At 43.8% G+C, this 14,227-nt stretch overlaps 1 protein-coding gene across 5 annotated transcripts in view; it reads right to left on the reverse strand.

Annotated features, from left to right (window-relative positions):
- Window positions 1–13,005, reverse strand: part of SLC6A6 (solute carrier family 6 member 6) — a 70,502-nt gene extending 57,497 nt beyond the window's left edge. The window contains exons 1-3 of one of the 5 annotated variants that reach the window (XM_059715668.1): window positions 12,817–13,005; window positions 6,755–6,790; window positions 4,033–4,098 (exon numbers count right to left, since the gene is read on the reverse strand). In XM_059715668.1, coding sequence (XP_059571651.1) covers window positions 4,033–4,087 — 55 coding nt within the window. In that variant the 5' untranslated portion in view covers window positions 4,088–4,098; window positions 6,755–6,790; window positions 12,817–13,005. Of the gene's footprint in view, window positions 1–4,032; window positions 5,114–6,754; window positions 6,791–12,816 lie in introns of all 5 variants that reach the window. The other 4 variants (XM_059715667.1, XM_059715666.1, XM_059715669.1 and 1 more) reach the window with 4 other exon arrangements.
- Between the last annotated feature and the right edge of the window lie 1,222 nt (window positions 13,006–14,227).

The following is a 14,227-nucleotide window of genomic DNA, read 5'->3' on the forward strand; positions in this document are numbered from 1 at the left end:
AATCTGAATGTGGACCAATGGGAGAAGTAATTCATAAGTCCGGGTTATAAAATGGGCCCTGTGTTTATAATGGAAACCAAGGACCTGACTCATCTCCCTCACACAAAGGTAAAATGATAGCAGTGCCACCAAAATCAAGATTCACAGGTGCACAAGAACAGGGAGCTGCGTGCTCAATTTGAGTTTCTCTGGAAGGGAATTTTGACAACTTCTAGAGCATTAACATCTATAAATGTAGTGTGGAAATATAACTAAACACCTTCTCCTACAGCCCTATAGCTCTTCAAGTGCATGGGAGAGTGATGGCCCCAGTGATGTTCCCCAGCCCTGCACAGCTCCAATAACCTTACTGCAATCATGGCAATTAATTATTGCAATCTCTCTTCAGGAGACTGTGCCATCTTCTGTGGCTGTTACTTGCTTGTCTAGCATAACAGACCCCCAAATGCAGACTCAGGCATTTGGGCATGGCCTTATTATAAGTAAGAACAAATAACAATCAATTGTGTTTTGTTTTACCACGAGCTTACTAAACTGATTAAGTGTGGCAAGAATAGAAGTCAGCTGGTGTGTACGCTTGAACAAAGGCTGACAGGATGTGAACCTTTTACCATTAGTCTTTACTTTCTGTTGTACTGCTAAGTAAAACCACCTCCCTTTGATTTTTCTTAGTTACTACTTTTCCATCTAGTGCCTTGATTTAACATGATTGTCCACGCTTAGCTCAGCTGCCTTTCCCTTGAATGTACTAAAAAAAAAAAGAGTTCAAAAGCTTATCAAGAAAGAGTAGAACCAGACATTTTCTTGATCAAAAGTTTTTAATTCAGCTATGCAAAAATGCCAACATCTCTCATCAAGATGAAAACACTCTGTATTAATAACCTCCCTTTCGTCAACTCAGAGGCCCTATATGGTATGCCACTGAGGACACAGAGTTTTGGTCTTGAACATGTGTGCTGGGTCCTCCATTGGTGAATCTATTATTGCAGAAGTGGTCATGGCATGTGTGCCACCACGAGGGATGGGTAGCCTCTGTGTGTGGAATGCAGTAGATCAGGAAGGGGACAGGAAGAAGAGTGGCGGAGAAGGCAAGGAGCAGAAAGCAGAGCAGCAGATTGGGCAGGGAGCACAGGGTTGGAAGCATGAAGCACAGGGGAAAATCAGGCAGGGAGCACAGGTTAGGGTGCAGAAAACAGAGCAACAGATCAGGCAGTGAGAGGGGATCTGACTGGCACTCCAGAAGGGTGCAGGACTAATTTCTGGCATGCCTACCAAAGACGTTGGCTCCCACTGTATTTCTGTATTGTTATGCTGCATTATTTGTAATTGTTGTAGATTTATGTTCCTTTTTATTGGCTTTAAATAACCAGGTTGTTAAATTTCGCTTCTGAAAAAAGTAACCTACTGATTAAATTTGCATTTCCTTTGCATCAAATTATGTGATTTGCAAAGTGACTTGGCATCATCACTCAGGTTTGGGACACAATAAACAGTGTAATTTTGAAGTGTAATTTAAATTACATTCCAGACTAGCAAATAATATTATTCTCAAAATGACTTTAAAAATAACTGGCTACTGCAATCAATTGTTTTAACAACCATATGACTACAGTGTGTATATATACATGTGTGTATGATCAATCACTAAGTTATTTTTCTCCAAGCTAAATACCTGACAAAGCTCCTTTCTATTTCCATTATAAATGTGCTTAAATGCAAACCTCAATCTAAATCACTCCAGCACCTTTGAAAGGAGGGTGGGATTAGTATCTGGACACAGATGTAGCTATAACACCACTGCACAATAAGTTAGGAGTCAAAAACCCCAGATACAATTTTCTGGGTATTCAAATATCCAATTTTGCATCTCTGCAGAGATCATTAATGTTTGTCCCCCCCACCCTCCTTCCCCTCCCGCCATTTCCTCCTTACTACAGGCTGTTATGTTGACAATACAGACAAATATTAAAATGTTTTATGATCACCTCTGTTCTGGCACGATCCAGGTCCAGGTCCAGATTCAGCAGAAAGTTTCATAGCTACTACTGCAGCTCAGTGCATCATCCAGGAAATGCACTGCATGACAGCACTGAGCAAACATCATATGAAAAGCTTTCACTCACAGTTTTTTTTTGTTTGGCTGGTTTGTATCATGCATCAAACTTTTTAAATTTCATTCTTGGCTCAGATGCCACCATCCCAGCAGTCCATACTTCCTCAGGGCAACGGAAGAGATGTGATGAAAATACCAAATATATATGAAATGCTCAGATTAAATGGCTCTATCAGAGTGGGTTGTCATCATTCAGTTGTTCCACTGAGTAGACCCTCAATAGAATTGAGGAATGATTACCTCCACCATATGAAGAGCTACCACTTACCATGTGTGCAAGGCGTATAGCAACAATATGGTAATTATACAGGAAAAAAAATACAACATGAAGAAAAGAAGAATGCTAAACCTACCAGTTTGTATATTTTTACAACTAATAAAGCAAAGTAAGGGTAGGTATGTAGACAAGAACGACGGGGCCAGGAATAGGGTTTGAAATAAGAGGCAGAGGAAATGCATTGTAGGTGTATCTAAATATAAAATGTTAAGTATCTCAATCCTTTGAACTATGGATAGTAAACCAGTAATGACTGCATTATGAAAGATAGGATAAATTTTAGTGCATTAAAGTTAAGCGCAAAGACAGGCTGTCTTAAATCAAGCCCTAGTGAAATGGGAAGGCTGCATGCAACAAGATGAGGTTTGCTACCAATAAGCATAAAGTACTACCTCTAGGGAGAGGAAATAAATAGCATAGACAAACTGAGGGGCATCTAGCTGCAAAGCAGTGAATCTGAGAAAGGCCCAAGCGTGTTTGCAGGCATCAAATACAGATTCTCAGTGTGATGCTGCTGAGAGAAATGGGAGTGGGGGAACAAAAGCCAGTGTTGTTTTTGGATGTGTGTATACGGGGCTCATAGAAATCTAAAGCACAATGCCATGCTAGGCCAACTGTAGTGAGAATCATGTGCTGTTCTGGTCCTCATGAATTACAATGAATATAGAAAAATTACAGAAAATACAAGTAAGGGAAGTAAAAATGATCCAAGGAGTATTGAAGGGAACTAAATTAATCTCATCTGGAAATGAGAAGACTCTACAGGCCATGATCCAACTATAAATATCTTGAAGCAAAATTATTATTCCACCTCAAAGATGGCAGGACAGGGGGCAACTGGCTTGAAATTAAGGATGAAAAATTCAGATTGGAGAATAAGAAAAGGTTTTTAAAAGCACTGCATGTAGACAATGGCATACTCCTAAAGGAGGTGGCCAAGGCACAGTGGCCAAAGACATTGAAAAATAGGTCAAATAAGAGGCTAGGGGAAGGGATGTTGACATAGCCCTCTAAAACCCACAGAGGTCATTTTAGACAGCTCAAGTGGTCTTTTCATGTCCTTTCTTTAGTCATCCCAAAAACGTCTATAACATGGTAGCTCATGGGTTTGGGATATAGAGCATTCGGCCTCATCTGAAATCCAATTGAGGATAATAATGACAAAGTTGTGACACTGTTGGCTGCTCAGTGACTAATGCAAAATGAGTTTGTTGGGTTCCTGATGGGGCAGTGTCTACACTGCAGAAAATGGCAGTTCCAGTTGGCACAGTTCTGGCAGGCTCAGTACTGAGGCCAAACGCTGAAAGGGCATGGAGTTTAACTACCCTTATTTTTAACACTTATTGGTGGCTGTTCCAGGTCTGTGTTAAGCGATACTACTTGGACAATGTATGATGGAAGCTTACAAAACCGCTGTGCCTGCAGTATCTTCTCTGTGGATCAGTCAAGAACCAATACTGGCCATGTAACATAAACGCTAGAATACACTACATTTTTATTATTTTTTTTTTTTTTTTTTAAAAAGCATTGGTAATACTTCCTAGAATATTCAGTGACAAATGGGTATACACAAAAGTGAGTCATATACATCCATATACCATCATAACCCCCCCTTACATATACCCATCCCAACTGCACTCACCAATCGGGACTTCTGTCCCCTCCTCAATGTGGATAGGCAGTGGTGATTCCTCCATAGGATGATGCACTGATGGAAAGTAATGAATCGTGGTAGTATTTGTCGCAAAGTGACAAGAATAAGATGGTCCCTTTCTTATCATTATAATACAAATGCCTGGTTATTGTCACAAAGAGTCCTTTTTCAAAATGGCCACTTCCTGCCACGTGACCCTTCATATACTTCCTGTGTCTGGAGACCCATTCCTGACGAAGGAACTTCTGAGAATGTACTTATATTTGAGGGATGAACCACTTGAGGTTCGAAATCCCTGAGCTTTTTATATCCTTTGGAAAGTTCACATTCTGAGGGGGGGTCTTAAGTTCTGAAAGTTTAACTTTACCGAAGAGTCTCATTTTGATCATTCACAATCCACGGGGATTAATCCCGATCTGAGAATTCATATCCATGGGAATTTACACCATTCTGAAAGTTCACAAGGCCTGGGAGAGGTTTCTATCCGCAAGTCTCACCATCCTGGCACTTGACAATAGTCTTTCTATTCACATCCCTGGAGTTTCTCTCTCTTTTGGAAATTCATACTGTTGAAGAAGCCAAAGGGAGCCAATGCACCGAGGCACACATATAGCAATTACAGACAGGCAGAGATGTAGACGTCAAATCTGAGAGAGAATATTTCACACACAGAACCAGGAAAGAGGCTCTGTTGCTTAAAGCTTGCCTTTGGCAGCTTGCCTACGGCAGGTGGTGGAAGGCTGTAATGTATATATGGCCCACAGGCCATAAATTTATATTACTGATCCATTTTAAAGTAAACATTGCAGTTATGGAGCTTTCAATTATCCATTTATGGCGTCAAAATTAAGAGAGAGAGAGCTTTAAATCTGCATTCCAATGGGCTCCAGATTCTAGGCTGCAACTCAAGGTCATCACACCATCGTGTATTTTTTTCCTCCTCCCCTTTTTGAATCCTCTTTACTTAAAGATATTTTTTCTTACCACGGTGCTTCCTCTTTAAAAATCTGGGGAGATGCGTGTTCTTTGTCCTCTTTTCAAGAGGTCTGAATTTGTACAGTAGGGAGGCCTGCGATGATGAGAAATGGGCTAACAAGATGACACCTTCAATTTTTCTGTCGCTGCTGTCTTTTAAAAGTGGCAATGTACCACCTGAAAGGTACAAGCTCTACTCTAGTCTAAGTTTTTAGCGCATCTGTATGGGAAGGGGCGACTTTTTAATTGCTGTAAGTTTTATATATCATCTTTTCCACTGGAAAGAAAACAAACCATCACTAACTGGTAGCCCTACTGATTTCCTTAACACCAACCAATAATGAATTCAAAGACACACAATAAAATTATTATGACATTTCTGACAGAAAAACAACTGGAATAAAAAAAAAAATCCATAGATTTTTGATTAGCAACAGAGATAATCTAAACCCATGCAGTTATATCCCGCTGGGTTCAAAGAGGGCCTCATCACTGAATATACCTGAACCCACCTCTAATTTAAAATGGAAAATGAAGGGTAGCATAAGAAAGACGAACAGCAGAACACAGTTGTCTACACAACTACTGTACTAGCCATAGAAATGATGATCTACAAGGGCTCATTGCGCAAGCTGCTCTTTATCTAAAAGCTGAACTAACATTTCAGCCCAACAATAGCAAAAACCATTTGTTACCACACAGCATTTTGCTATATATTAACCAGCAGTTGCTACGCAAGAATAATGCAACGTTGTAATTCAGAGATATGTTGTTATTTTCAGAAAAATGTTGATGCATGAGTAATTGGCTTGATGTCAATGCTCTTGGGTTTGTCATGCGGCTTGACAACAGTGCATGCTTCCAAGTTAGGCAAAGCGGGCCTTGCATTGTGAACAATGCAGTCATTTTCCTTGTTAAGGCAGTAATATTTTTAATCAAGGCATTTACTTCGGAGGAAGAGATACTGAGCAGAGCTTACTTTATTACCAAGAGTTTTAAAATCAAAGATCTGCAAGCAAAACAAGTCACTAGGCGATGTGCAGAACTGCAGAACTCCATGACATGCAGCTTTACTTGTTCTATGCAGAGTACTACATAAGGCTCATTGGCCTCTCTGAGACTGAGCATTTAGTCTGGAGGCAAATGTTTTCACAAAACATTTGCAACAGTATTCACCAATGGTTGGTGGGATTTACTCTTACTTATTTTAGTGGGTATCATCATAGGTAGAAAAGGCCTGAAATATCTCTTTGCTATTTGAGGCCACACACACACAAACATACACAAACAACTTTACAGACAGAGCTTGGATTCTGTAGAAGAATCCAAGAAAGAGAAGCTTATTCTTAGCATTGGACTGGAAACTAGGGAGCCTGAGTTTTAGGGTGTGCTTTGACACTGACTCATCTTTGGCCTGGGGCAAGTCACTTAATTACTATGCTTCCCCTCATCTGTTAAGTGAAATGATAATACATACCTGCTTCACAGGCATGTTGTGCAAATGAACCCCTCAATGTCTGCAAAGTACTTTGTAATGGATACGGCATTGATGTGCACAACAGAACTGCTTAGATAAATGTAAGATAACAGTAGAGTATTATTGTGCAATCACAGTTGCTTTTTATAGGCTCTTTACTTGGTTTCTATGAACAGATGGTAAGTCTTTAGTATTTGAACATCCTAATAATTTTTTAATCCTTCTGTAACTTTGTAAATCAGCATAAATAACACTTACATGAAGAAGAGTTTGTCCTGAATGGATTTTCTCTTCCTGTTTTGGAAAAAAAAGAGAAAGCAAAAAAAAATAATAATAAATATATAAAATAAAAGCGAGGGGAAAATGAGTCCATCAGCATAATGAGATACTTTTGACTCAAAACATCATCATGCAGATGAAATCCAATAATAAATGCATGAACTAAATTTTTTTGTGGTACTTCAGGATACTGAATATAATAACAAATGCAAAAATAGGCCATCGTTTCTCATCTGTCAGCCCACTACAATTTTTCAAACGTAAATTATCACAGAAATTCTACCTGTGTCTCAAGAGAAAGTAAATTACACCAGACATCAGTGAAAATAAAACACCAAGGCCCTATAATCTACAGTAAGGTAGGATTTTTTTTAACTACTTCCTAGTATCTTCATTAATGGCTGCCTGTATCTATCTACTGGATCTCTGTTGCTCCCCTTCTGAGTGCTAGTATGCAAACCTCAACACTCAACAGCGGACCCAATAAGTCATGCATTGTCTTCCATCTGAGCTGTACAGTCAATCAGTAACCTTCGCCCAATGCTCAAGCCACAGATGTACTGAAGCATAAGCCTTGCAGACAAAGAAGGTTACTGAATTCCTTCAAGGCTGCGATCGTTATGGGAGGAACCCATAACAAGAAATATAATGCACCTGTTAGTCTTCATACCAATGAATGACCTTACATAACCACCACGCAGCCTGCTACCTCGTGACATCCCCCTCTTTCATGTCTGGCCAAAGCTTCTGTACTAGATGCTAGCAGCTGCGAGTGAATGAAAAACTACGTGCTCTCTTTCTGCTTGTTTGCCGATATCTATCTTGCATGTTCATTGGAGCAGGGTCATTAAGGTAGGTTCTCATCTCTGTTTTGCAGGCATATGCCTACTTACTCAAAAAAATTGGCAATATATACAAAACATGCAGAAAAAATTATTAATACAAGGGTAGGCATTAGGAAACTTTCCTGGTCTTTAGTATCTCAGATCCTGTTGCATGGCAACCCCAGCAAACGTTGGCTCTCCACTGGCAAGGCAACCACTGGAGGTAAGGTTAAAAAATATGTCAATGGACAACTTTAATCCTTCTCTACTTCCAAACTTCTACTGGAGCATCCTATACCAACATCAACCACAGCATCGGATGAGCAATACACAGAATGCTAGCCTGCTTATATATATCTGCACACATACTTGCACTTTGGAGTGGTAAATTTGAGATCTTCAGCTGGGGTAAATTAATTATATCAGCAGAAGTACAGTACATCATCTGAGGACACAGCTCTTGATGTGAGCTAGGATGGCAGGCATTCATGGGGAATTCAATTACTATAATGGGGTGGGCAATTGTTATAATGGGACAACCCCCAGCACAGGTGCCAGAGCATGGCACAAAAAGGCATTTTGCCTGGCAGGGCAGATGGTGAGGAAAGGGCCAGGGCTGCACTACCACAGCAAGTATCAGGCCCCTCATGACTCCCCTTGTCATCTACCCCGGCATAATTTGAGGTTGCAGGTATTTTTGGCACTGCCCAAAAACGTTGCCCACCCCTGTACTATAACATTATTTTCAGACTTTCCTTCCAAACCACCAGGAACTCAGTCCTGGAAGTGGATTGAACAAAGAAGATCCACTGGAGCTAAACGAAGGTCTCAAGTTTGGGCCCCAGGAATTATTTTTAAAAAGCAGAACCTTGATCCATCGTTATGGTATAAGTGCAGTCAGTGAAGAAAAGAGGACAAATGCACTAATCTTACTTAGTAATCTATTAAAAGCTGTGCTCTTTAAAGCATTTACAGTTTATTAGAGTGATGAATCAGATAAGATCTGGCAAAAAGCTTTAACTCCCCCAACTTTCACATTCGTCATTACTCGTGATAATAGGCTACCACTTCAATTTAAAAGAAAACAGGAGGTACACTCTTAAGGAAGTGAAAACAGCTTCGTCTTTATGGAGTCACTTGTTAACAACCAAAAACGCAAGAGAGAGCAGGAAGCAACTGTATAAAGCTTCTCTCTGAGATTGGTGGGGATGTTTCATGTCACTAAGGTACACCCAAGGACCAGGGAATGGGAAGAAAAAAGACAAGCCTGGGATAAAGGGGTGCAGCAGGTGATAACTGAGGAGCACTGTTAGATCAGTGTGACGATAAGCTTGCACTGACAAGATGTAATCATTGGATCTATTTTGTGCTACCATTCCCTCCTCTCACCCAGTCAGCAGAAATAAACAAAGCGTGTTCTGTTTTCCTAGAAATGGCCAGAAGGTGCGGACCTTTCTAACTAAAACCAAAGGTACTCGCCCAGTTAAAGGCTGCAAGACTCTCTGAAAATGCCTCTCAACTGGAAAAGAGGCATTAGGGGCAAACCTCTAAGATGCACCTCAGTTTTGGCCATTCAGACTGTTTGAGGAAGTCATCCTTGGACTTCTCCCTAAATTTCATGTAATAAAACAAGTCACTTTGTAAAACCTTACTAAACCAACCATATTCTGACACACTAGACTTCCTGAAGCTCCAGCAAAATATCCTAAGGGTGCAGAATATCCTAAGGGTGCTTGAACTGTTCCAAAAATGTCACTGATTGGAAACCAGTTCACAACTGTCCCAGGTCAGAGGTCTCCGCTTGCACACTGCTAAGAGTTCCAACTACTAAAACCATCACTTTTTAGGCACCGCAGTGAACCACCACTAAGGAATGGTAGCGGATACCTAGCCCAATTGCAATTTTCTGCTCCTCCTTCTCACTAACATTCGGTTCAGTCTTAAGTTAAATATTTAGGTTAGGTATTAGGAAGAACTTTCTGATGAGGAGGGTAGTAAAGCACTGGAACAGGCTACCCAGAGAGGTGGTGGAATCTCCAACCTTGGAAGTTTTAAGACCCAGGTAGACAAAGCCTTGGCTGGGGGAATCTTTATCCTTGGAGGTTTTTAAGACCCAGGTAGACAAAGCCTTGGCTGGGGGAATCTTTATCCTCGGAGGTTTTTAAGACCCAGGTAGACAAAGCCTTGGCTGGGGGAATCTTTATCCTTGGAGGTTTTTAAGACCCAGGTAGACAAAGCCTTGGCTGGGGGAATCTTTATCCTTGGAGGTTTTTAAGACCCAGGTAGACAAAGCCTTGACTGGTGGAATCTTTATCCTTGGACAAAGCTTTGGCTGGGATGATACAGCTGGGGGATGGTCCTGCTTTGAGCAGAAGGTTGAACTAGAGAGATGACCTCCCTCCAACTCTAATTTTCTATGATTTTACAATTCAGTAAAGACCCATTTCCACACCTTACTGAAATATGTGTGGTCATACCCCGAGTGGGGGTGCCTAGGTGTGTCTGTAGGCTTTGGGGCTGTCTGAACCCTTACTCCTGGGCTTCAAGGAGCTGGATACTGCAGAGCTGTAAGAGCTTTTGCAGCTTTTAAAGAGTGCTTCTCCCCAAGCCGTTCCTCAATTTTCTTTAATTCCTGGAAACTGAAAAGACTCTTTTATCCCAGGCTGCCCAGGGGGTGGAGGCTCCAGGGGGCTGCCCACGGACTCCATTGCCACCAGCGTAAAGTAACTGACCAGCTCCTTAAAAGCCACACTAAGTCCCCAGGCCCCAGGCACACAGAAGCAGGTGGCCGGGGCGCTCAGCCTCCACACGCAGCTGGCCGCCCTCCATCCCAAATGAATCCTGGGATGTACAGACCCCTGGTCAATTGCCACAAATGGAACAAAACTGACCAGCTCTATTAAGGTGGTGGGCAGCTGTCCCCAGAGCCCCCAATTTTTCACAAGTCCCAAGTTAAGCACCCTTATTTGCCAAAGGTGTCCTCCCAGCAGACACATAAGGACATTACTGGCCACCCAATGGCCTCCAGGAAAAAACATGTTCCCATCACTTTTAAGCGCAAATGAAGAATGCCAAAAAGTTGTTCAGTCTTCCCTGAATCTAAACCTAGAAGTAAAAAATCCGAAATCTCCTGACGAAAGTAAGTGTTGCTCCTCCACATTCCAGACCACCAAGTTTTAATGGGATGATTCACTTAGACCTAATGTCATAAAATGTATTCCAGGAACACCTGGCAGCCAAGCACTAGGGACAATTACATATCTCAAAGCTGCTTCGCTTTTTGCTCCTTCAACACTTGAAACATTTTGACGTGCAAGCAAAAAATAACCGTCGCTATCAAAACAGCGCTATAAACACAACGGTTTCCTCTTCGCACATTTTCTTAATGTCTTTCACAATACAGTTAAAAAATGGGAACTAACCAAAAAAAACCCAACTCCTTAATCTGCCCCCTGACATAAACTGAATGACTGGATGGGATTTCAAGCTCTTAACTTTTTACCCACTACCCCTTGTCACTTGTTCTTGTCTAATGAAGGAAAAGGAGGAGTTTTCCAAATTTAGTAAATTTCACTGCTATGCACGAAAACGTTCATCTACAGACGAGCTACTTCTGTCACAAAAGATAAAGTAGAAGGAAGACAGCATGTCCTCTCAATGCATATTTTATCTTCTACGTGATTGCAAATAAACTCCCCTTTTGTTCTTATACGGCAACTTTGACTGCGCTGACTCCCAAGCTGCTCTCTAGGCTGTTCTATTATCCTGCACAAATGAATATTAATCATCTGAAAGTCACAGGGCTGAATTCTCACATCAGTTATACAGAAGTGACTGCTGAATTACTATTTACCAGGGTAAACGAGGTTCAAATTTTAACCCACGTGCCTTTCGGCGTGAGCGTCCTGACTACTACTGCTGCCCCTCTCCAGGGAAAAGATGACTGAGGTGGGAAAATTAATTAACAGCAATATCACACACTCCAGTCAGATCCAGTTGCATCCCACTGTAACACTGTTTGTACTGGGCTTTTCGGTGGTCCTGTCTAGAGGTTTGCATACTGCAGTCAGACAATGGGGGTGGGGGAGAAATACTGCCTTTTGGAAGCAGCTACAAAGGGGTCAGGGTGGGGGAACCAAAAAAAGGAGAGCGAGAGAGAAAAAGGAAAAGAAAAACAGCACTTCACGATGCTGGAATGAATTTTCTTTTGCAAACTGTTATCTCAATAAAAATAAAGACAAAAAGTTAATGCAGGGTTAGAGGGGGAGGCTGGGTGGAAATAACTGCCAGAAAAACCACAGGGTAGCTCAGCTCGAGATGGAGGTGAAGGAGGAAAAGAGATTAGAAAAGGAGGGGTAAATGCGATCTCTTTGATGAGACCAACTAAATAGTTGGAAAAATTTTAGTTTTCAGTTGGTCTCATGAAAGAGATCACATTTACCCACGGGACCTTGAATGCCTCTGTCCTTAGACCAACACGGCTACAACCTACACACTATAAAAGGGAGGGTGTGAAAAGAAACAGCACCGCTGCTTGACACCCCCGGCGGGCGGGCAGGCGGAGGCTGCACCCCAGACATGTACAAAACCATGGCTGCAAAAAAACCAAGAAAACCAAAAAATGGGATCCAGCAGCTGCTAAACCTGATCCACCTGGGGCAGTAACGAAATGCCCCCGGGGGTCTCCTTCCCCCCTGCCCCCCCCAGCTCTTTCTAAGCCACGGCTCTGCCCCCGCCTCTAATGACAGATCGCTCTTTCTTCTCTCTCTCGCCGTCCTTCTTGCTCTCCATGCGTGTCTCTTTCTTTCTGTCTTTCTTTCAGTTAACCTGTCTTTTCTTTCTCTCTCTTCCCTCTTTTTTTCCTTTTCTCTCTTTCTTCCTGCTAATCTGCCTTTTCTTGCTCTCTCTTCCCTCTTTCTGTGTCTTCTTTCTTTCTCTCTCTGTCCTCTTTCTCGCTCTCTCCCTTTTTCTCTCCCTCTGTCTCTGTTTCTTTCTCTCCTCTCCGCACGGCTCTTTCTCTCTCTGCCTCTGTGTCTTTCCCTCTCCTCTCCACGTCTCTCTGTCCATCTGTGTGTCTTCCTCTTCCCCGTCGCTCCCTCCCCCGGCAGACAATGGCCCGGCGGCCCGGCGCCCCTTTGTCCGTGTGTCCCGGCGGGGCGCCGCGAGGAGCGGGCGCGGGCGCGGGGACAATGGGCGGGCGCGGTGCGGGTGCGGTACCTGAGTGCGGGCCGGGCCGGGCGCGGGTGTCCAGAGCCGGCGGCGCGTCCCGGGAGGCAGCGGCGCGACTAGCGGGGCCGGCGGGCGGCGCGGGGTGATTTATAAGCCCTTTTTTTCCCTGACCTCCCGTGCTCGCCGGCTGAGGGAGCGCCCAGCATCCCCCATCCTCCTGCAGTGGAAAAACACCGGCTCTGGGGGGTGGAGGAAGGGGGCGTGCGGGAGGAGGGGCCAGGACGGCGGCGAGGAGGCAGGCAGGGACGAGGCAGGGAGGGGAGCGGGGGCCGCCGCAGCTGCTGCCGCCGGGGCTGCGTGCGGGGCCCGCCGCGTGCGCCGCTGGGGTCGGCCCGGGGCTGGGCGCGGAGCGCGCTCGGCTCGCGGCGCGGCGCGGACACACGTGCGGGCGCGGAGCGCGATAGGCAGGGCGCGCCAAAGGGTGCGGGAGGGGAAAGGGGGCCGCGGAGCAGAGCGCACACGGGGGATAAACACGTGCCAAATGCGCGAGAGCAGGAAGGGGGTGTCCGAAGAAAGGGGGTCTTGAGCCTACGTGAGGTGAAAGTGGGGGTGGACGGTGCGTGTGTGACACCAGGAAGGGGGTATTGAATGGGCATAGCTCCAGTAAAGGGTATTGAGCACACAAAGAAGGGGGTATCAACCAGGTGTTACACGAGGAAAGGCTGTTAAACACACAAAAGAAGAGGGTATCAACCTGGCAAAGGGGGTATCGGACACTGACACAAGAAAGGGGGTATTAAACATGCGTAACATGAGGAAAGGGGGTATTGAACTTGCACGTGTAACACGGGGTAGCCCGTGTTCGTAACATGAGGAAAGGGGGGTATCGAATGCATTGTCACGAAGAAAGAGGTATTGACTGTGTATAACATGAGGAAAAGGGGTATTGAACACGCACGTGTAACAAGGGAGGGATTATTGACTGTGCCTAGCACAAGGGAAGGGGCAAACAAACGTAACGCAAGGAAGGAGGTACCGAGCACAACACCAGGGGGTATTGAACATGCTGACACAAAGAAGGGGGCATTGAATGTGTATCAAATGAGGAAAGGGTATCAAACGCATGTAACATGAGGAAGGGGGTAGCAAACATGCATAACACAAGGAAAGGTATCGAACACACATATAACATGAAGGAGGTATCAGACACGCATAACATGAAGAAGGGGCATTGAGCACATGTCCATAATGCACGAGGAAGGGGATGTCAAATGTGCATAACAAAGAAAGGAGATATCAAGCATGTGTATAACAAGGAAAGGATATATTAAACATGCATAATGAGGAAGGGGATATCGAAGACACAAGTGCATAATGCACAAGGGAGGGGGATACCAAACGTGCATAACATGAGGAAGGGGGATACAAACACGTGTGCATAAGGGATAAGGCACATGGA

Source organism: Alligator mississippiensis, chromosome 12, assembly GCF_030867095.1.
Source record: "Alligator mississippiensis isolate rAllMis1 chromosome 12, rAllMis1, whole genome shotgun sequence".
NCBI classification, from domain to species: Eukaryota; Metazoa; Chordata; order Crocodylia; family Alligatoridae; genus Alligator; species Alligator mississippiensis.